The sequence below is a fragment of the Acomys minous genome, assembly GCF_964271855.1.
Source record: "Acomys minous genome assembly, chromosome: 3".
NCBI classification, from domain to species: Eukaryota; Metazoa; Chordata; class Mammalia; order Rodentia; family Muridae; genus Acomys; species Acomys minous.
This window is the reverse complement of record NC_140485.1, coordinates 37,358,830-37,381,899: the sequence shown is the minus strand read 5'-3', so window position 1 is coordinate 37,381,899 and position 23,070 is coordinate 37,358,830. Positions and strand designations below refer to the sequence as shown.

The following is a 23,070-nucleotide window of genomic DNA, read 5'->3' as shown; positions in this document are numbered from 1 at the left end:
CGATATCTCTATGTTTCACTCTTTCAGGATGCTTTCCCGGTTCAGCAGAGAAATATCCGTTCTGTGTAGCTAAGAACCTCTAGCAAATGAGCTTAATTAAAAACCATGTGTTTTCAATGTGCTTTACAAAGTTGTTAGGTTGTTATGGTCTTTCCAATAGATGAAAAGACCACTCAGCATATTTATGTGGTGCCTGTTAATTTGATTTCAAAATCCTTTTCGGGCCACGAGAAAGTGTCCTTTTCCACTTATGTTAGTATTTAAGCCAAGAACCATCCCGAGATCCTACCTTAGGGTGTAGATTGGTGGTGTAACTTCCTGTACCCTGTTACCTTCCGAGGTTACGGCTCAGTGGTGAGAACCCTTGGCAAAAACTCTTGTGTCATGTGCCAGAGCTGATTTGGCTGTGACACGTTTTCCAAGTAAAAATAAGTGAGTTTGTCTAAGAGTTTTTCATTCTCTGCCTTAGGGTTAGTGGAAAGCTTCAGTAAATCACAAGGGTCTGTTCCTAACTGTGCTACAGGAAATTCCGGTATTATCAATCTGTCAGCTTTGCTGCTTTGTTAAGTTTATGCCTGGCCAAAACTTCACTTAATACAACAAAACAGGTGCATATAAAGTGACTGATCAATCAGGCAAGGACAACCAGAAGATATTAGGTTTGAAAATGAAATTAGGGTTTTACAGGAAGAAAGTTTGGGTGATTGTATACTTCATCACAAAGTAGAGAATCAGCTGGGGTGTCTGTGCACAAGAAATGTGTCCTTACTGAAGAGATCAATGTAATTCTTTTGCAACGCACAAAGCTGCCCTTGCAAAGTCCAGAGACCCTTGTGCTTGGCTTTAGACATCCCTCAGTCCTTACCTGCTGCAGGGCATGGTTGGCATGCCCCTCCCCCTGCCCTGAGCTTCCTTCCCCTTCACTATATCATCCGGGCATTTTAGTGCCCTGCCCCCTCTTCACTAGCTTCCTCTTCCTTCTTTCTGAGTTTCCACTCTCTCTCACTTCTCTCTATGTGCACACTTTTTTCTCTCTCCCCCTTCCTGCCTGCGTGGCTCTGAGAGCTGCTTCCAATACACCTGCTTGTATACACTGCAACTTCATCTTGCCATTCGCTCATTCCAATGTTTCCGTCACTTTGAGTGCTAGGAAGGTTCCATTTGTTAATTCTTAAATTCATGGGTGTCCACAGAATGACCAGAGCTATCCATATTATCCTTATGCTCCAGTTCTATAACTTCCTGTCACCATTCACAAGTAGCGTGTTAGGGCAAATATCATTGTACCTTTAACCTCACACCTGGGAATTATTTTAAGGAACCTTAAATTTCAAAAACACCTCTCAATTCTTCAGTGTCCATTCCTCCAGGGTAGTGAAAAGCGCTCTTCAGGAAAGCAATCTTCTCAACTCCGAGGGCGTTTTCACTGTGCCTTCTTTTATACAGTCAATCAATACCTAAGTAGTTTCTGCTTCCTTACATTCTGGCTCTAATTATCATTTGCTACATCCCTGGATTCCCACTTGCCATGTAAGTCACCCAAGTGAGGACTGTCTCTAACATCAACAATAAATGGCAATGAGCTGTTGGCTATTTTCCTCTTCATTGTGACCCAGGACTATTTTATCTATAAACATTCACCAGTTCAAATATTCATCATCAATTCATACTTCCTCCTTCCTACCGGTATTGGAGTTTTATATTCCCTAGAGTTACTCATTCCACATCTATGGAGGCTTTTTAACTTGTATATAACTTATTATACTAAGTCTGATTAACTGGTCTCCCAAAATAGCTCTTATAAGTAGCTGGTCTCCCAAAAATAGCTCTTAAAATACACAAAGGCATTTCTTCTAGTACCCTGGCTTCTCATTTCCTTGATCTGAATTATCCAAGCTGCTTTGCCTTACTCTTTCTCAGAATGTCCTCTCAGGACATACCTTTAATCAGGGATAGCAAACTCACCACAATCTTAAATCATTTTAGTCACCAACCTCAATTCCTTATATTGCAAGAATTTCTTTTACAAAATATATTCTACCTTATTTAATTATTCAATTACTTATATGAGTGTGTGTGTGTGTGTGTGTGTGTGTGTGTGTGTGTGTGTGTGTGTGTTGCATGCTATGTGTTTATAGGTATTTGTGGAGGCCAACAGAATGTCATGGAGATGGAGTTAGAGGCAGATGCAAGTGGTTTGATGAAGTTGGGATGTGAGCTCAGGTCCTTTGGAAGAGCATAAATCACTTATGCACTGAGGCAGTTCTCTAGCCCTCAACAATTTCTTGATTCAGAATTTATAATTATTGCTCCTATCACAGGCCTACTGCCCTTTTTTCCCATTTGCCGTATTTTCTATTTCTCTTGCCTTCTTTCCCCCTCTTTCTTATTGTTCTTCTTCTTCTTCCTCCTCCTATTCCTTATTTTAAAACATCTATCTCTACTTATGCATATTAACAGTGCCAGAGAAAAGTACAGCTTTACACTGAGAGACTTAAGCTAGTGGCCATTAACTGTGAGCGGTCACCACTGGCTGCCACGTTATAATACTTTCTCTTTTCCCTTTTAACACCCATCACTATATTCCTGTCCTTGTGGTAAGAACATTGCTGTTGCTGTTCATCCTCATATGACTTATGAAGCAATCAGAAGGAAGTACGTCTCCCAGTCATACCTGTCATCTTAGTTTTACATTTGGGCCCACATCTTCTGCAGCCTCAGAACAGCATACTGAGACATCCCTTACTAATGTCAATTTCTGTGACTGATCACTCCTTCCTGGTTAGCTACTAAAGGAAACAGCACAAGGATCTATTTGCAAATACAAATATGTCCAAGAGATGCCTTCCTTTGTTTGAGAGTGGTCTCATGCTGTCCTGGCTCGTCTTGAACTTGTAATAGCTGAGGGTTACCTTCAACCTGTTTTTGCCTCAGCCTGGAAGTAATAGGAACTACACACATGTACCACTAGATCCAGTCAAAGAATGAAAGTAAGCAAAAAGTGAAGTTTCAGGTTTCAGATCCTGAATAAGTCAACAAAAACAAAAATATTCTAGGTAGGATGAAGTGAATTTGAAGATGTTTCATGTATTTACTTGGTTTTAGTTATCTCTGATGTTAAATGTTACTCGTGTGTCTAGCCACTCAATTATTCATTGATTGATACTTTCTTGAGCATTTTCTCTAGGACAGCCCTTTTACCATGACTCTAATGAAAGCATTGATTGAAACAGACCAAACGCCTGCTTCCCTTAGTTGATCTTCTAGTATTAACATATTTTAAAAACCACACAAAATAAGATATTAAGTATTATGTAGGTCAATAAATGCCATGGGGAAAATGTAAGGAAGTTTATAAGATATGCTGAGAAGGGAGTGCTCTAGTTTTCAAAAAGATATAATCAGGGGAAGATTCCCTATAGGAAAAAGGAATCTATTACAAATCAAGAGATCACTCATTTTTTATTCAATAAATATTATTGACCAATTCTGTTTCCAAGAAATATACACATATTCAGAATCACTCAATACAAGTGTTTGAACCCTCGACTGGTTTTATTTTAACTTCTATTCCTGATTATGCTAAGCTTCAAGTTCTACTATCTCCAAAAATAAAAATCGTATTTATCATTACCTGGGCCTAGTTGATCTTTTTCTATTTTAAAGTCCTTGACTCCCCACAGACAATTAGGACTCTCCCTCTTTTACAAGTGAGAGAGCAGCCTTAGAAATGTGACTAGCCAATTATGAAATGAGTAAGCTGCAAAACCAGGCCTCAATAAAGCAATGATGACTCAGTGGCCAAACTTGCCTTACCACACATGCAGCTGCCTCCCTGACCATGAGAACTGAGAAACCTGCCAGAGTGAGCCTGAGAAGTTTTATACTGAATGAGCACGTGGTGGGTTGTACGTATTGGAAAACTATTCTGATAACATATGCCAGGTAGGACCTTGTTAACAGAGGCAAAACCGAGAAACAGACTATTTTTTAAGTGCTTATGGAGCAGCAGCCTACAATCATCTTCTAATTTTTGTTTAAAGAGATTGGAGGAGAGATAAATAGACACAGTGGGGAACCTGTGTCAGGCCTTATACCAGAGAGAAAAATGCCCAGTAAATTGTTTTTAATATCAGAACACCTAGAAGCATAATTGAGGATCATTTTTCATAATAATCCTTCACACCTTGTATCCTCAAAATAATATAAATTTGATAAGCCCTTATTTTATGTTGCAAATTTAATAGTTTCCATTCTACTCTTCTTAGAAAATCAATATGTATTTACATTGAAAATATTTATTAATTATGCTGTCCTATTTCTTTAAAGTAACAATAAAAATATAGAATTTTTTACTTTCTTGTGGTCATTCATATCTTACTTTAAAACAATCTGAATAGAATTTATCATACATTCAATAAAAACAAAATATACTCTCATATTTAATACTCAGAATAAGTATATAACATTTCCAACATTAAATATGTAATACAAATTTTATTATAACTACATCTTACCAGGAAACCAATGAGTACTTTGTTCTTATTTAGCATAATAATTAGTGGCCCCCTATTGCTTATAGTAGAATAAAGTGGGTTTGTTTCACTGTAAACTGTGTTTTACTTCTTACAACAAACATACTGGGAGGATCTACCCAGATATGGGACAGATTTTGTCACAGTGACATTACTTCTGTGGAGTATTGGTTGAATTTAAAATGCCAAAGATCGGGCTGGAGAGATGGCTCAGCGGTTAAGAGCCCTGACTGCTCTTCCAGAGGTCATGAGTTCAATTCCCAGCAACCACATGGTGGCTCACACCCATCTATAATGTGATCTGATACCCTCCTCTGGCCTGCAGGTGTACATGTAGACAGAGCTTTGTAAACATAATAATAAATAAATAAATCTTAAAAAAAATAAATAAAATGCCAAAGATCAATGGGGAATCAATCACAACCTCATAGCTTTCCTTAGCTGATCACTTATGTAGGCATGAAAGGATGTATTACTACATATGTGTGTGGATGTAGACCAGTGCTTGCATCTAGAACAGCCTTAAGCATTGTTACGAGCTGCATGGGTTTGCACTCAGACGGTCATGGTTGTAGGAAGGCAAGGATGATAAATGTTCTGAGCTCTCAGATAGCATTTTCAGGAAAGTGTCAGCATAGCTTTGACACTCAGGGCAACAAAATGAGAGAGTTGCAGCAGAGGCGCTTTGCAATGTTCCTTCTGGTCATCAGCTATAATTACTACTGTCAAGTGAGAAATGGGTAATAGAAGTTCTACATACGCCTAGAAGGATGTCTAGGGATACTATACACCCAGAGCTGTGAGTTCATACTCAGTTCCCTGAGTTCAGACAGGGAACACTCCCATCTCAGTAAATTCTATTCCTGGTGACTTGGTAATCTGAAGACAACCAATTGACGTTTATTTAGTCACTGCTCAGCAACCAGTATTTGAGTGAGTTTAACTTGTTTTTCTTCCTGCCACTGCAGACACATCTTAAATGTCTATTGCGTGAGTACTTTTTAGGAGTTTAATTTCTAACCAAACTCTGGGGCAGCCTTTAGGCTGCTGAAAATTTAAAACTATTGAATTACCTCATTCTTTCCTGAAGCCAATTAACTAACTGAGCAGATTCAACTTGCTTGTGCCTTTTAGGTGAAGTTTCATTTACCCCATTAGCAGTTGGAAATCTAACACTTTGTACAACAGAAACCAAGTGTAAACCTTCAGGTATATTAATCAGGAGAGTCTGATTCCAGTCCCCAAATATTGAAATGAAGAAAATTTCACATTCACACTTCTCCTTTGATAAGACATGGAAGGAGGCAAAAGGGAGCATGACAATTTGTTATTAACTCAAGTATTTAATCAAGTTTGACCTAGGCAGTCCAGAAATTTCATGTTTCTAAACTGAGCATAAAAGCAAATAGAACAGGATGGAAACTGCTTGTCAAGAAGGCTCTGAGGTCATTGTCACATAGGTCCCAGTGATCTCCTCATGTTTGGAAAATCAGCAAGAAACTCAATTTAGTTGTGGAGGTTATTTCAAAAGTAAATCTCTCCAGAGGTCTCATGAATCTCAATAAACAAGCATTGACTTTGTGTAAGTGTGACTTTCTAAAACACAAATTTCACTGTGCCCCATGTGATTTCCTCATTACTCACCCCTATGGATTTTTCACATTCAGGTTTAAGGTCACAAAGGGCCACTGCAGAGAAATACTGAAGGATTTGGTTATGAGTTAGAATAACCTTAGGCTACCATACAGAATCAGGTGTATAGCATGACTCACTGGGCTTTTCTAACCTGCAGAGAATTACTCAGCATGTTTCAAGAATTCTTGATACACCAGAGGATGCTACCAACACTCCCTTCAAGAAAAAAAAAACAAAAAAACAATCCCCTTTCTCTACTGCTTCAGAGAACCAGCCTATCTCAAGATCAGTCAGTCAAAGCAACCTATGAAAACAAGAGGGTTGGGCTTTTTTCAGACCTGAGTGAGGAGATATCCTATTGCTTAGAGCAGAGAGGCAGGTCAGTCAGGTTCTTGGCTGCTCTGTTACACAAGCAAGACACTGCCAGCCAGCCAGGGCTCCAGCCCCACCCAGTTTTGTTTCTTTAGCATCTGCCTGTGTCCTACTCAGTGCCACACTGTCACACTTTAGCCACCTGCTCTTTCATGCGCTGAGGACTCATTCCAGCCAGGCCAACTGTGATATTTTATTTCCCATCTGTGAACACCTGTTAGTTCTGAAGGTAAGTCTGTGTGCTCCTTGGGATTCTCTCGATGCCTTTCTCTGCCTCTCTCCTCTCTGTCTCTGCCTGCGTTTCTCTTTCTCTCTCTCTCTCTCTCTCTCTCTCTCTCTCTCTCTCTCTCTCTCTCTCTCATCAGAAATTCAAAGTGGCCTCACCTTTGACAGAACAGTCAGACAAGTAGCTACCGATTCTTTGGTATAAACAGGTTGTTGTTTCCTTAGTTAATTACCATCTAAATGCACATTTATTCGCACTGTTAAATGAATTAACTTTAAGAAGTTCTGCTGAAGTTGCTAATTGACTAAACAGGCAGAAGAGCTCAGTGAAAACATTTTTAAGTGTGTGTCTCAAATATAGGGTTGCCTCATGTCAGGTCTTAGTGCAGCTATCCAAACATTTAAAGTGGAACCAAGGGTGGAAACACAAGGGGGGCAGCTTTAAATTATACATTTAGGCTTAAAGTTTCTTTTTAAAGTATAATATCATTTTCTGAAAATTTAACTTTACACACAATGAATTACAAGCTTTTATACATCTTTTTTAAAAATGGTGCTCATAACTAAAAAGTTGGAAAGTATGTATTTTGTTATTTTATTCAGCATATGAAATACACATGCCTGGCATTCCCAGAAACCTTAGAAGGCTAAGTCACTTACAGAAGACCTCCTGTGGACTGAGGATTTAGGTAGGGTTTGTGAAAGTCATTTTCAGCTTGTAGCCCTTTGAGCCTTAAAAAAAAGGGGGATGATTTCCTGTTGACCTACTTTCTCTCGGATTCCTAGCGGCTGTTTCTAAAGACAGTGAAGTGTGATAGAAGTCCAACACCTCATGCTTGGGAATTTGGATCCAGACAATTTCTTTTGGAGACACATTCTTTCTCAGCTTTGTAGTCATCCACCTACTTTTTTCACAGTCGTGAAGTTCGGGACTGGACTCCCACATTAGCAGGCAGGATGCCATTCTCTTTAATTTTTTTTGTTGATTGATGTTTATCTGAGTCTTCTAATAGATTGATGGCAAAATACTTGGGGAATTTCTTTCAAGGGAAAAATTATCATCTTATATTTCTTTATCAAGTAAAAATGAAACAATATAAAGAATGTTCTTGGATACAAATAGAATTTCTGACTTCTCATGCTTTTAAATCTTTATATAGGAAGAGAATTCTTAAACATAATTTCTTATATTCTCATTAATGTGGCTCCAGGAAGGTACCCAATACTGACCAAAACGGCAAAGGCTATTCAGAATAACACCCAAGTTCTCAAGTCCTGCATGGGATATTAGCTACATGGCTGATTGAGCTTTGTTAATGACAGACCTAAACAAATAAACAAACAAACCCATCCAAATTGGGAAATTGAGGTTTGTGACAAGAAACGATCAAAAGCAATTGGGCAAAGTGGGTCTGTACCCCTCAGATGTTAATCACAGTGACATGATATCTGCCTTATACCTGATGTTACTATTTAAAAATCTTTTGACTGAGTTAAGAATGAATACCATACTTTCTCCTGTATGAGTTTACTGCAGACACAGCCGGGCTGCCTCCTTATTCATAAAGGCTGGTATAAATAGAATGATTCAGTTACAAAGGGGAGGGTCAGCAGAGTTATGACATTATAAACTTAGGGGAATCAAATTAAGCATAATGAGCAGGCCTGACTTCATGGATATGTTTGTGTCCTTTTCTGGTTTCTTCAAGCTCTCCATGGAGATCCAGCTGTGGAAAGGTGCCTGTTGGTGCTAACACCCAAGAAAGGACAAAAACAGTGCTCACTCTCCCTGTAGAAGAATTATTCATAAACCAAAATTTACTCTTTGAAATTACACTTTAAGTGTTAGGAAATGCAAAAAGCAATAAAATAAATTCAATTTCTAGATGTTTAGAATCTGTCCTTAAGGTATTACAGTTTGGCTCAGAATCTTGGTCTCTTTCTGTTCCACATATGACAGTCCTAACTTTAGTTTTTCAAGTTTGTGATGATAACAGGTCTGTTTTTGTTATACTTCCTAATTTTCTTTAAATGTTAACTGCCAAATATTACTTCCACCCAGGTGCACGAAGAGGACAAAAAAAAAACCCCAAAAAACATAGGAGAAAGATACTAAATACACTACCTTGTTTTTTCCCTCTCTCTAAAAATTTCATCTTTCTCTCAATTTATCACTTTCTTCCCACTGTCCATGACATCTGACCTGTAGATGAACTTGGGCAAACTTGAACATGTCATTCCTAACCCTACACAATTGATTTCAGCTTAATATATTACATAGATATGCAACATTGCTTAAGAGCATGGAGCCTCAAAATGGGAGAGGATCAAAGGAAAATGAGTGGAGAAAAATGGGAATTGGAGTCACTGTCTTGTTGAGGTCAACATTATCCTCATGATCGGCTCTTACTGTTTACAGTGTGCACTGTTGAATTCAGTGGGGTCCAACTTAATCCAAGCCGCAATGTCCTTGCTTCTACAGAATGTCAGAAAACCAGATGGCTTGAATTTTGGGCCTCTTCCATTCCTTTAAGATCAGACATAACCTGACATGTTATGTGGTTATCCTAAAAGCCAGGGGTGGGAAGCAAAATTATCTCCTGATACAAATTTGGAATTATATGTCAATCACTCTTTGCAATGCCATAGCCACATCAGTATTAATTTCTGGATTAACTGTACCTTGTATTCAGGCATAATATCTGTACCTATTTCTTCCATTTTAAACCCTTTCAAGGTTTAACATGTAGCAATGTACTTTGGCTTATGTAGGGTGTTGATACCGTAGGTTTTCAGGTTTCACTCAAAAGTGAGGTGAAGGAATGAGAGATGCCCTCGGTGGTTCAGTGTTACAGGCAAGGTGAACCTGGCAAAATAAAGCTCACTTTGTTGGCTGGTGATATGAGGATTCTCATTACAGAATGGGGTGGGGGGAGGTGAGAGCAGCAGGCTATGTTCCTCATGTAACACTGAAAGAAAATTAGAACAACCAAGGGCCTTTTCCATGCCTATGATGATCAAACATTTTTGCAAAAAAAAAAAAAAAAAAGCAAAATGGCTAAATAGGGAGAATGTAAATGAAGTGGCATAATAATGATAAAAAGAGTGTTCAAATACAATAAAGTAAAACATAGACAGCAGTTAAAAAAGAGAAAAAAACTCCCCATAGGGGAGGGGAATAAGGGGAAAATGGGAGGGAGGGAAGAATGGGAGGATACAAGGGATGGGATAACCATTGAGATGTAACAAGAATAAATTAATAAAAAAAGGAAAAAAATAGAGAGAAAAACTGTGTTTTATGATCTGTACAGATTTCACTTGAGAAAAATACCTCTGAAATGGACACGTAGGTAAAACGAGCTAAACTGCATTTTCAGTGTACCTACTGTACAAGGCACTAATTGAATGGAATACTGATCAGCTATAGGTCTGGGGGAAAATGTCTAATATTTTATTCATGTGGATCATACAAGACATCATACGCAAAGTTGTTGGAGTTCCTTATGTTAAGATAAAAGCCTATTCATCATGTTTGAGAAACACTTAAGTTAGACCTGTGTTTGCAGTGTTTTTAGAATGGTTTAAACCTTCAATTTAAAAGCTGCATTTAAATTAAAGTCATGGTGTGTATGGGTCTACAAAGACAGATAACACACACACACATGTATGTATGTATGTATGTATGTATGTATGTATGTATGTATGTGTGTGTGCTGCTTTGTTTTACAGAGTGCAGTTGACCTTGCATATCCATTGTATGTGTGTTCATGCATTTAACTAAAAGCAAGTCAAAACAGGTCAGAAGAAAGTCCTGTACTGAATATGGGCAGGTGTTTTCATGTCACTGTTTCTTAAACTCCCTAGAATTCCCGCTATATATCTCACACTTAGATCTTCTTAGGTATTTTAAGTGTTTTAGAAGCATTTGAAGTATAAAAGCGGATGGGACTAGGTGGTATGTAAGGATTTAAGCCTCATTACATAAAAGACAAATTTTCATGTTCTTGGGAGGCTAAGAATTCAGTTCCCTCAAGTTATTGAGTGAAAACCCCACACAGTAGCTTTTACTCAAGCACGCCAAGATTTATTCTATTACTAAACTGGATTAACTAATACGAGTCCTTGGACACATTGTTGGCAATCTTTATACTTCCACTTAAATATTTGTAGGTGCAGTTACAAATCTTGTTATGTCTGATTGCGTTTAAAGATCTGATGTAAAAATATATAAGTTCCCTAATATAACAAATGTACAATTAATAAAACACAGTGTTCTGATCATGTTAACAATTTTAAGACTTAAACCACTTACATTAATAATCAACAAAAAGGAAATAAAATATAAGGAAGCAGCATTTCCTCAGATGTTGACACCTCTATAATTCCTGTCTGGAAACAGAGTATGTCACGCGCGTGAGGACTCTGTAAATGAACAGTGCTTCTTCCCACACACATTCATCGCTAGTCTCTTATCGCCTAGCAGAGAGTTGAGCCTGTTTTGAGTTTCATGTATGTGGGATTACACAATATGCTTGGATTTCTAGGCTCCGCATTATGTTGATGATAATCATATTGTTTCATAAAATCTTAAAATGCTAATTCTCACCATACAAATAAGCAGCATTTGTTGCTCAATCTGTTACTGATGCATTACAGCCAGACACTCATAAATAATATGTACCTATGAATATTCCTACATGCTTGCCTGTCTTATATTTTAAGAAGACTTCCCTTAAATAATTATAACAGGAATAGAAACTGTTATATCCCAGTGAAACATTTGGAATGCAAAACGAGGCTGATTCCTAAAAGTTCTTCTTAAAGACAATATATCAGAATATAATGCAGATGGCTTAACTTGTGACAAATCATTCAGTAAAAAGCAAGTGTGGGAATGAAAATGAAAATATAATCAGCGAGGTGTGGATGCTTTCTATACCCTAATTAAAAAAACCAGCAATATTGACAGTATTTGTGGAAAAATCAGTAAATTCCTTGAAAAACTGCAGGCAAGGGTCTGAAGAGGTGGATCACTGAATGCTTTTCTAGAGAACCTGGGTTTGATTCCTAGCAACCATACGGCTGTTCACACCTGTCTGTAACTACAGTTCCAATGGACAGGATGCCCTCTTCTGACAAGCACAGGTTCCAGATATTCAAATGGTACACATACATGCATTCAGGCAAACACTCATGCACATAAAATAAAAATAAATATTAAAAAAAATTGTAGGCCGCATAGAATCTTAAAATTCAGCAGTTTAACTTGCTCCATTTTCCTGACTCAAATTGTAATCTCCTTTGGTGAAAAAGTAAGACCCAATTTGAGGAGCATCATGTAAGTTTTCAGACTTCATAGTTTGAAGAGACCCCTTAATACAGGCTCTCATGTATCTGTCCCAGGCTGGCCTGGAACTATGCGGCTGAGAGCTACCTTGAGCTTCTGATGCTGCTAATCCCTGGTACCCCTCCCTGCTGCTGGGACTACAGGCATGCACTTGCTTTCCAGCTTTATGCAATTGCTGGGATGGAATGTGACCTTTTTGCAAGTTAGGCAGGCACTCTAGCAACTAAGCAAGTTTCAGCTCCAGGCTAACGCTTTCTAAATATAAGCACTCAGTTAAGTGTGCTTTATTTTTAGCATCTTGTTTGGTTTCTTCTGTTTATTAATTTTGATTACTAGCTACTCTGAGCCTCAGACTCTCCATTTACATAAAGAACATTACACAAGCTCTTCTCGTCTCAAGATATCAGAGCATCAAGTGCAATGACAATGCAGACTTTGTAATCCGTAAGACACTAGAGGAGTGGTTCTCCGCTTCCTAATGATCTGGCCCTTTAATGCAGATCTTCATGTTGTGCTGCACCACAACCATGACATTATTTACATTGCTACTTCATAACTGTAATTTTTCTACTGTTATGAATCATTATGTAATTATCTGTGTTTTCCAAGGATCATAGGCTACCCCTGTGAAAAGGTCATTTCATCCTCCAAGGAGTCATGACCAAACGCATGAGAACCACTGCACTGCAGAGACATTGTGATATTTAATTGATACAAAATGGTGGTTGGTGTGAATTAAGCACTTATTTTAGGCCAGTCACTGTACTGGATGCTTCTTCATATACTATTTGATTTATTTTCAAAACAATACCATAAAGCAATTTGGTTACCTTGACAATAATATATTAACAACTTATAATGATGATGTTATTTGTGACAGGGGCAGAATTTAAAAATATACCTGCTCTAATTTTTCCCTTATCACCTACATAAGAGTTAGGAAACTTCCACACTTAAGCAGAATGGTGTCCTTGGATTAATGAGGATGCTATCACAGTTTTATTACCTAACTGTGCACTAATCTATTTAGGTAAAATTTTTATATATACCTGCAACCATATTCTTCATTTATTATAACATGACTGCTATTTCAACTTCAATGAATTAAATGTAAATATGAATAAAGTGTATTCAAGGGAGCTTTGGAAATGCTTCCTTCATAGATCTGGCAATAACACATTAAGTGTCTGATCATTATAGCCATTTTCATAATCAGCATTCCACATAACATCTCAGTAAAGAACATGCTTTCTTAAGTTTGAAAAAACTAGACAGCTCCGCATATCACATTAAAAAGTTATTTAGCAGGTTATGTGTATGCACATATCAATAAGTATATTTTCAAGTTGTTCTAAGGACAATGATCTTTGAAATAGCAGTATCTAACTTCACAAGTCTGTTGCTTGGCATTTTCCTAGAAGGAACAACTAAATAGAAAATGGAACTCAGTGGCAGTAATATAAATCCGCAATCCCCCCAAAACCAATTTTTTAGAATAAGAAATATAATATCATTTCTACATTATGCTTCTATATTTCCCCATTAGTAATGAAGATCCTGAGGGAAAAACTTAGAATTGTTCATATTAATTTCAATAACTATTACTTTCTTTCAGATTCTTCATACTAAAACCAAACCCAAAGAAGACTACCATGTTGACCTTAGCCAAAATTGCCTTGCTTTCAAGTCTGTTCATTTCATTACCACTTGGGAGGCCTGAAAAACAAACTTCAAGAAGAAATGTAACTCAGCACACTATAGAAGATTTGAAAACAATGGGAAACATATTCACTCATTTGGAAAGAAGCACAAATGTAACTTCAGAGAATGAAACTAAAACCTCCCATCCCACGGCGACAGATGCTTCTCCTTTGGACCTATTCACAGCCTATGAGACAATGAATTCCACCAGCAGCTGGCCAACAGCTGGCTCTACAGAGGGACCAAGGCCCACCTCCACGTATTCCATCCATCCCTTGGCTCATGGCTCTGTTTCCGAGTTGCCTTTGAACTCATCAACAGCAGATGTAAATCCTTTACAGGTCTCAGCACATTCCAACCCTATACAACCTGCATCATCAGAAAACTTTACTTGGTCTTTGGCCAATGACACCATGAACACTCCTGACAATATTTCCAGTACAGTTGACAACCTCCCTCCACCTCTGATGACCACACCTGTGACCCCTTTAACAAACGAACCTACTGGATGGCTTGCCACAAACGATGACAACTTTGCTGGTTTCACCCCATATCAAGAAAAAACAACTTTACAGCCTACCGTAAAATTCACCAACAATTCAAAACTTTTCCCCAACACTTCAGACCCTCAAAAAGGTATATATTATAAATGGATCTAAGTTACTGATTACATAAGGCTGAGTCTTTAGAGAAGTTATAGAAATTAAATATAAGGAGTACCATTCTAGAGAAACTCAGGCAATTGCAGTGGTATGGGACATTCTTACTGTGAAGAGTAAACAATAGACATTGTAAAGTGGTCCTAGGGCTTAGTTGAGCACATTCTAGTTATTAGCAGGTAGTAACATGAGAAAGTCATGGGGAAAAGGTGATGGTGGTGAGTAAAAATGCTGTCTGAGGCATCAGAGAGCAAGGTCTATTGACACTTTAAAAACAACGTTACAGGAATATCATAAAAATGAGCTTTTAAATATATGCATGTAAGCTGTAAAATACTGAACAAAATGAGCACTTTGGTAGATTATCTGACCCCACCCAGTGACTGAAGAACAGCAACAGAGAAGTGACAGCCCAAGAATTCATGAGACAAGCTTACCAGAAGCAACAGATCCTTAACTTTTAGTTTAATATCTAATGAGAATCATATAATTTGTTGGATCAAAACATTATTATATAAACATTTATATAAATCCAGTTGAGAGTAAGTCAAATTAAAACATTAAATATCAATGGCTATATAATGTACTCATTAAACCTCAGTTCCTTCAGGTATAACTAACTGTATGTTTGTATGCCTGAAGCAGTTTTATTATTTTTACTTAAAACCTCTTTTTTTTAAATGAATGCAGTGCCTTCTGATGTACTTTTTAGAGGCTTAAAAATTATAAGATATAAACACATATGCGAATTGGCAATTATAACTTGATGGCTGCATATGGGAAATGGTTTAACCTCTGAAATATAAACTTTTTAAAATAATATGATAGCAATATATGTGCACATAACTTTCAGTTTACTTATAATTTTAACACATCTCATAATTCATGTACATTCTTAATATCCATCACAAAGAGTATTTAAAATATAATTTGTGTTTGCCTAAATTAAATAAATATATGTTGTGAATACTGAACCATACCATAGATCTTTTACCAAAATTGCTAACTTGATTTTTTATATTAAAACCTTTTTGTATTCCAAATGAGTTAATTTTTATTAGTAGAATTGGGTATACAGCTTTGGAGAGCCTAAAACTTTATCTATGTAATTAGTGAGCTCTCAAGACATTTACAAGTGCTTTGGTATCTATAGGACACAGGGCGGTGATACTTTAACAATTACATAATTTTCAGTCAAATATCTCACCAAAGGCAAAATTGTAGTTTCTTGACTTCTTAGCTGAGGTATGCATTGCAAGCATCTTACTTCTGCTTTTTATTTGTTTTATTTGTTTGTTTTGTAAGTATACTATACTAAGGTAGATTGCTTTTCATTCTAGTACCATCTTGGCATTTTGTGAATGTAAGATCTAGTACTCACTTGTTTTGTGTTTATGTACACACACACACACACACACACACACACACACACACACAAGCACACATAGAGAGATATTTATTATATTATATAAAGTTAAAGTTCATTTCAACTTTAAATTTCCTCATAGATTTAGGGTTTATAAAAAGCTAAATGAATACAATATTAATTACTGAATTAGAGTCTCTATTCACTACAGCACTTCAGTACTTTTGGGATAATAACTGATAAGATAAATATAAATAAAGACGTGGAAATATTTCAGAGAAAGTAAGAATGTAGATGCGCAATTCCAGAAGAATTATTTTTTACCACTACATCACAAATACTGACAATGTGATAACGTACACATACTGTCACCAGCATCTAATTTAAAAAATCAAGAAGCTGGAGAGCTGGCTCAGAGGTTAAGAGCACTGACTGCTCTTCCCAAACTCCTGAGTTCAATTCCCAGCAACCACATGATGGCTCACCATCATCTATAATGAGATCTGGTGCCCTCTTCTGGTCTGAAGGTAGAATATTGTAATCATAATAAATAGATAAGTATTTTAAAAATTCAAATATTGTCTCTTTGCATCTTTATTTTTGTTTTTAAATAATTATTTTCTATTTCATAGCTGTAACTTTTTCTTCTTCTAGAGAATAAAAATACAGGAATAGTATTTGGAGCCATTTTAGGAGCTATTTTGGGTGCTTCACTGCTTAGCCTTGTTGGCTACTTATTGTGTGGACAACGGAAAACGGATTCATTTTCCCATCGGCGACTTTATGATGAGAGAAACGAACCAGGTAAACTCTGCTTACAGACCATCACCGACAACAGTCATTTTAGTTAAGTGTGCTACTTAGGAGGGAGTCATGTAGTCACAAAGACAGAAAGAGCCAAGATTCATTTGGAGCTATTGCCACTTCACACACACACACACACACACACACACACACACACACACACACACACACACACACACACACCACACACACACACACCCCAAACAAACAACAAAAAGTATCATTGTGATATTTAAAATGCATTTTAGAACATTTGCTCATTGTATCAAAACTAGATTTAAATAGAGTTTCTAGAATCCAAACATACGTACACATTTTGAAGAAAGTGCTATAAAATCCTAAAAATGTGGCTCTGAAATTTTCAGGTACATGGAACAAGAAAAAAAAATCATCCTGAGTGAGGTATACCACACCTAGAAGAATAAATATGATCATTGCCATGCTCCACTATCATCAGAAATGCATCCTCTTGCAGTAGATGGGAACTAATAGAGACCCACGGCCAGACATTATGCAGAGAGTGGGAGGCTTTGGAACACTCAGAACTAAGTAGGATGTTTCTGTCAAATTTCTCCCTTCAGAACAGGAAACCTCAGAGAAGAGATGGAAGACTGTAAGCTAGAGGGGATACAGGACACCAAGAAAACAAGTCCTCCATATCAACATGATCAGATGTCATATGATCTGACAGGGTCTGCCTGAGCCTGCACCAGGTCCTCTGTATATAGTTTATCACTTCCAGTTTACAGTTTTTAATGGGTTCCCTGTGTGCAAAACAAGGGAGTCCCTGATTATTGTGCATTATCATGGGCTCTTTTATTTTTAACATTTTAATTAATTTTTATTTTTAATTTATTCATTTTACAATCCCGATGGCAGCCCCTCCCTTACATGTGCCTCCTCCACTAGTACTCAGAAAAGGGGAGACCTCTTCCCCTACCATCTGCCTGCATCCTATCAAATCTCATCTGGACTGTCTGCATCCTCTTCCTCTGTGTCCTGGCAAGGCTGCCAGGCCGTGGAGGAAGTGGTCAACCTGTGGACACCAGAGTCCGTGTCAGAAGGCAGCCCCTATTCCCCACATTATGGGACCCACAAGGAGACTGTGCTGTCTGTCTACTACATCTGAGCAGTGGGTCTAGGTCCTCACTGTGCATGGTCCTTAGTTGGTGCATCATCTCTGCAGGCCCCTCATGTTGGGCTCTTCATGAGGCTCTTTGTATTGATTGATTGTTTGTTTGTTTTGTTCAAATCAATATGTTAATTTTTGTTTTATGTTTTTATATTTTTATCATTATCCCCCCAAATTAAAATAAACAGTTTAAAAAAAAAACAACAGAAAAAATACCTCTGAAACAAAATATTTGAAGGCTTTATATGTACACAGATAAAAGATATCACAGCTTATTTCCGAACTTTCCTACTCTTATGACTTTTTAAGCCAGCCAAGGCTCTAGAGATAGGTCCACGGACACACTTGATACTTAAGCACAACAAGCAAAGTTCAGATCCTGTGGCCCCATATAAACTCCTGGTTAGTGAGCCTGTAATTTCAGCAGTTGTGAGGTAGAGTTGGGGAATCCCCCAAACAAGGTGACTAGTGAGCTTGGTGAGATCCGAGGTCAACTGAGGGATCATGTCTCACATATAAGGTGAAGAACCTTTGGAGAGGATTTCTGATATCAGCTTCCGAGTCTCCACAGGTATACATGGACACATGCAAATACACATAAGCACGGTACACATATATATGCACATAAAATTAAAAGGGCAACAACAATGTCTGCAATTAATAGAAACATATATGCTAAATAAAGCAGATAACTTAATGTATATTATTGAAACACAAGATAAATCACTTCAGATGCTTGACTCCTTTCTCTTGTGCTCTAGGAAAAGAAGGCATGCTTTCTTGCATGCACAAGGATTTCTGCTGCCATAACAAATAGGTACATGCCTCTGAGGAGTCCACTGGTGGAGCTCGTTATTGATATATTGTACATATTCCAAATCAAATCCATGAACTATAAATTCAGGAGAATTTTGTTAATGGGTCTCTGCTAATCCATATTGTAAAAAGTGACATGTTTCAAATTTAAGAGGCAGATTTTTTAAAAGAATTCCAAATATATGATTCCAAATAAAAATCAGAAGCTTGTTTTTTACACTCTAAGTAGTTGTGATTTATTCTTAGAGGAGAAATTCAGTCCTGAGACCTTTTTGATCTCTTCCATAGAGCTTTGATATGGATCTTCAAAGACCCAGTGTTCCAGGGAGGTTTGTAAGCAGATGGTTTAATCAACAGGCAAGCAAGATGATACTTATAGGAATAAATAAGCCACTAATTTAATTAGTAATTAGTCCTTGCTAGCAGCACTTTAAGATGACTAATACATGCCTAGGTTTTCTCTGAAAAAGTATTCTCAAGTTCATTAAGAAAGTCTTTCACTTTGCTAAAAATTAAACAAAAATCTACTGACTCTTATGTGGAAGTATATGGATTGATTATTTGGAGCTGTCAGGAGGAGGCAAAGTTTCATACATTTCTTAATTCCTTCTACACTTTCACAGGGTTGACTATCAAGGTAGTAAAATAATCAGTAAATAATGGTGTCTTGTTAACTGTCCTCACTTAAAAATAATTTTTGTACCCTAAGATTGAAACCATAAATTCAAAATCAATTAGTTATATTTGTATTTTTATGTATGAGGTATTGGCATGTGTTGTTGAGATGCCTTGCTTAATTTCTTAATTTCGTGTCCAATTTTAAATTTTAGAAATACTTCTGTTCTCTTATTCATAGAAATAAATGTGGTATTTAACAACCTACTTATCTAAAATTTCTTTTTTTTTTTTGCACCAACCCAAGTGCTTTATTTAAAGTGAGGTTCAATATTTTTATTATACACCCCATTATGATTTTCTCTACTTTTACAATCAATAGGATATTTAAAATCAACAAAGCAAAAGAACGGTTTAACAAAAAAATACAAACAGTTCTGTACTACCTCCAATAAAGCATAGAAGAAAAATCAATCAATTTCCAAGCACTGCCCAACATAACCTGATTATTATTTCTTAAAAAACACATGGGAAAGTTTAATCATAAATTGCCCCAGCCTAAAACCATTTCAAAAGTAATGTCTGAAACCACACAGAGGAGAAGTAATTGCTCGTCGCCTACGACACTTCCTGTGGTCTGATAATGAAATCAGGTGGCTGAGTATTCGTGGTTAGACGACTACAGTAGAACAAGCCTGCTGATTTTGCTATCTCTTTCAGTTCTGCGATTAGACAATGCACCAGAACCTTACGATGTCAATTTTGGAAATTCTAGTTACTACAACTCAGCTGTGAGCGATTCAGACATGGCGGAAGCTGGAGAAAGCGTGCATGACGGCATTCCCATGGATGATATACCGCCACTTCGCCCCTCAATATAGCAACCTGGAGACTGACGGCTGCAGAGGGCAAGAGTTCACCTCCGTTCTGACCTTTTGAGAAAGTCATCTATTGGAAGAGCCTGTGAAATGGCTGTTGTGTTGCGCGCACAGGGGCAGCTGCAAAACCAGGAAGTGTGCAGCAGAAACAGACCGGATCCATAACCTAAAAGCTTTTTTTTTTTCCCTTACAGTCTTCAGCTGGGCTGAGGCATGTGTTACAGAACCATAATTTGGTTTTTTGTTTTTATTTTTGTTTTCTATTTTTTGTTTTTTGTTGTTGTTATTATTTTTGTTTTTCTTTTGGAAACAGTTGAGGAATAAGGCAAAATTAACACACACCACCAAAGTAGCACAGACTGGTAACCTAACGATAACGGTTCTTCACACAAAATCTGGGGACCAAAACTAAATTTTCTTTAAATATTTTGTTTTTAGATAAGAAGCCAGAGTTAACTCTTCTCTCCTTTTGTCTATAATCCAAGAGCACAAAACAAAAGAAGCATTTTCTTGGTTGCATACTTTGGATGGTAATTTTTTTTTGTTTGTTTCAAAGCCGGAAATATGATATGGTAGAGTTTCTGGTCCTGAGAAATTAAGGCCATAAGAAAGAAAGGCTGTCGTCTAACGTGGTTCACTTTTTTACAACAGCACACGGTCAGTCCCTTCAGTTGGCAAGCTGACAATGAGTGCATTCAGCAGGGCCACAAGGGGGAAAACCAACTCTAGTCCAGAAAGCGATAGCTTCCCTGACAGTCCTCAGAGTTTTAAGCAATTCCAGTTTGCATGAGTATTCATCAGGTTTCTGTAACTCAGGCAGTTTAGAATCTCAATGAGAAACACGAGGAAAAGGCTAAAGAATACGCTTGTACATACCTGTATGTTTTTAACTTGTTAGCTAGACACAGAATTTGCAATACATTGTACATTTTTGTTCAGTCATATATGAAACAGTATGGCCCTCTAGAGGCATAAAGCGCAGGGCAAAACAACAAACGAGTCATCATGGCAAACTCATCATCAGTTGTACAAGCAAAAATACAAGAGACTTAGTTTTGGCTTTAGTGTATTTTAGTTTGTTTTTGATCAATGCCTGTCAGAGACTAAAAGATTAAATAATAATTACTTTCCAAAGGAATGGTTGTATGAAGAGAGTAAACAAAGCAATTCTCATCTTAGAGACATGGTATGAGTGGCTCTTGTGTGTGCGTGCGTGTGTGTGTGTGTGTGTGCGCGCGCGCGTGCGTGCGTGCGTGCGTGTGTGTGTGTGTGTGTGTGTGTGTGTGTGTGTGTATATACCATGGAAATATTTTTAGAAAGTAAGAGTTGAAAAATGAGTAATGAGAGAAAATACTTACCCCATATTGCCATAAAAATTGCAAAGAAGACTGTCCCTCCATTATCAAACAAATATGTTACCTTAATAGAAAAAGTAGAAACATTAATCATTCTGATTATACTAAAAGAGAAGTTAGTGTTTGCATTAGGGACTGCCATTTCTCGGCAGATTCCATGACAATACTGTGTAGTCTATATACCTATTGACCTAGGATCGTCACCAGACTCCCATAGTTTATGTAATTTCCTCAAGGGAAGAGATGAGGAAAAAGTAGATTTTTTTTTCTTCTCTCTTCCCTCTGAGTCCTTTCTACTCCATTTTCATTTTGGATTTTAATTGTTTCTAGATCCCCAAGAAAGTCTTTTAGCACTATAGTCCATCACACTAGCATTGTGAAATGTAAGAGGTCACTGCATAAGTTCAAGCATAACCAGTTTTGTTTCCTGTTAGTGAAAATTCCCAGGATGGCGGAAGTTATAGAACACAGAACTCTGGTAGTGAGCAAGCTTCTCCAGTTGAAAGCTGCCCTAGTACTCTTCCTAAACTCTCATGTCTTGCAAAATGTGCCATGGGTCCAGGGATGATTTATTTCATGTAATGAGTTTCATCTTAAGTTTTTAAAATAATTTTGATAAACAATCAAGCACATTTTAAATCAAATGTTACCTGATACAAAGCTTGATAAAGGATGTAAAGTTTTCCAATGTTATAGAATGTAATTTTCAGGTCTGCAGGAATTTATTGATTCTAATAAAACTCAGAGTTAATACAATCTGATTTGCTTCTTTTTATTTGCACAACACTTTGCCCGCAAATTCCTGAAACTCAACACTTGGCAGGTACATTGATACAGAAATAACATTAGTCCTCTGAATATATATATATATATATATATGTGTGTGTGTGTGTGTGTGTGTGTGTGTGTGTGTGTGTGTGTGTATGTGTGTGTGTGTGTGTGTGTGTGTGTGTATGTGTGACAAATTGTAAGGTCATCAGTGGCAATCTAGAACTGTACTAAGCCCCATTTTGTCAAGTTTAATATATAAGAGATTAAACACAGTGGCCAAAGATGGAGGGAATAGAACAACATATGACAACTCATAGGTGAATGTGGACTTCCGCACTCATCTGCTTGTGGAGATGATGTAAGAAGGTGTGTCCACACGTGCAGATGAACTTAAATAAGTGGAAGGGCATTGTGAAGTTGCATTAGCCAGCAGGCCAGGATTACTAGGCCACAAGTACTCTGACACTGGGAATATAGATCCATTGCCCAAGGACTTCTACATAGCTTACAGGTAGGTAGCATATACTGCATATGCAAAGAGATGGTTCATGTGCCGGGCCCAATATAATGGAACAGCATCTAAAAGCTATAAACAATTTATTACTGGATTTTTTTCATTTGTTATTTCCAAGGTTGTTTCATAGAGATAAATAATGCCCCCCCCCAAAAAAATGTAGCTGCCAATAAGGAGGGCTATTATACAGAGAAACTTTGAGCATTATTTCCCAATGAGGATAAAGGCAAATTATGGCTTAAAAGACATTTTTATAAGGGGAGTTGGGGTGGAATGGCATTCTCCTTGCTCAGTCTGTAGTCAAGTGAGTCTTTAATGGGAACATTGAGATAATGCTGATGTATG

The 23,070-nt window shown here is 37.3% G+C and overlaps 2 protein-coding genes across 5 annotated transcripts in view; one reads left to right on the top strand and one right to left on the bottom strand.

Annotated features, from left to right (window-relative positions):
* The window catches only part of ANO3 (anoctamin 3), a 236,171-nt gene that overhangs the window by 45,479 nt on the left and 167,622 nt on the right, over nucleotides 1-23,070 (bottom strand). For all 3 annotated transcript variants that reach the window (XM_084775285.1, XM_084775286.1, XM_084775287.1), the window contains one exon: nucleotides 21,444-21,504. In XM_084775285.1, the coding sequence (XP_084631411.1) occupies nucleotides 21,444-21,504 (61 nt within the window). The remainder of the gene's footprint in view (nucleotides 1-21,443; nucleotides 21,505-23,070) is intronic.
* Nucleotides 6,434-21,258, top strand: MUC15 (mucin 15, cell surface associated). 2 transcript variants are annotated; one of them, XM_084775289.1, is made up of 4 exons: nucleotides 6,434-6,771; nucleotides 13,730-14,451; nucleotides 16,495-16,644; nucleotides 19,983-21,258. In XM_084775289.1, the coding sequence occupies exons 2-4, from the start codon at nucleotides 13,767-13,769 to the stop codon at nucleotides 20,000-20,002; spliced, it is 855 nt and encodes a 284-aa protein (XP_084631415.1). In that variant the 5' UTR covers nucleotides 6,434-6,771; nucleotides 13,730-13,766; the 3' UTR covers nucleotides 20,003-21,258. The 2 variants fall into 2 exon arrangements, with proteins under 2 accessions (XP_084631415.1, XP_084631414.1); XM_084775288.1 differs by having other exon boundaries at nucleotides 6,436-6,771; nucleotides 19,928-21,258.

Coding starts and splice junctions, on each gene's coding strand:
- MUC15 (XM_084775288.1), top strand. CDS start 13,767: ATGTTGACCTTAGCCAAAATTGCCTTGCTTTCAAGTCTGTTCATTTCA. Junction 14,452..16,494: donor CACTTCAGACCCTCAAAAAG/GTATATATTATA, acceptor TTCTTCTTCTAG/AGAATAAAAATACAGGAATA. Junction 16,645..19,927: donor TGATGAGAGAAACGAACCAG/GTAAACTCTGCT, acceptor TATCTCTTTCAG/TTCTGCGATTAGACAATGCA.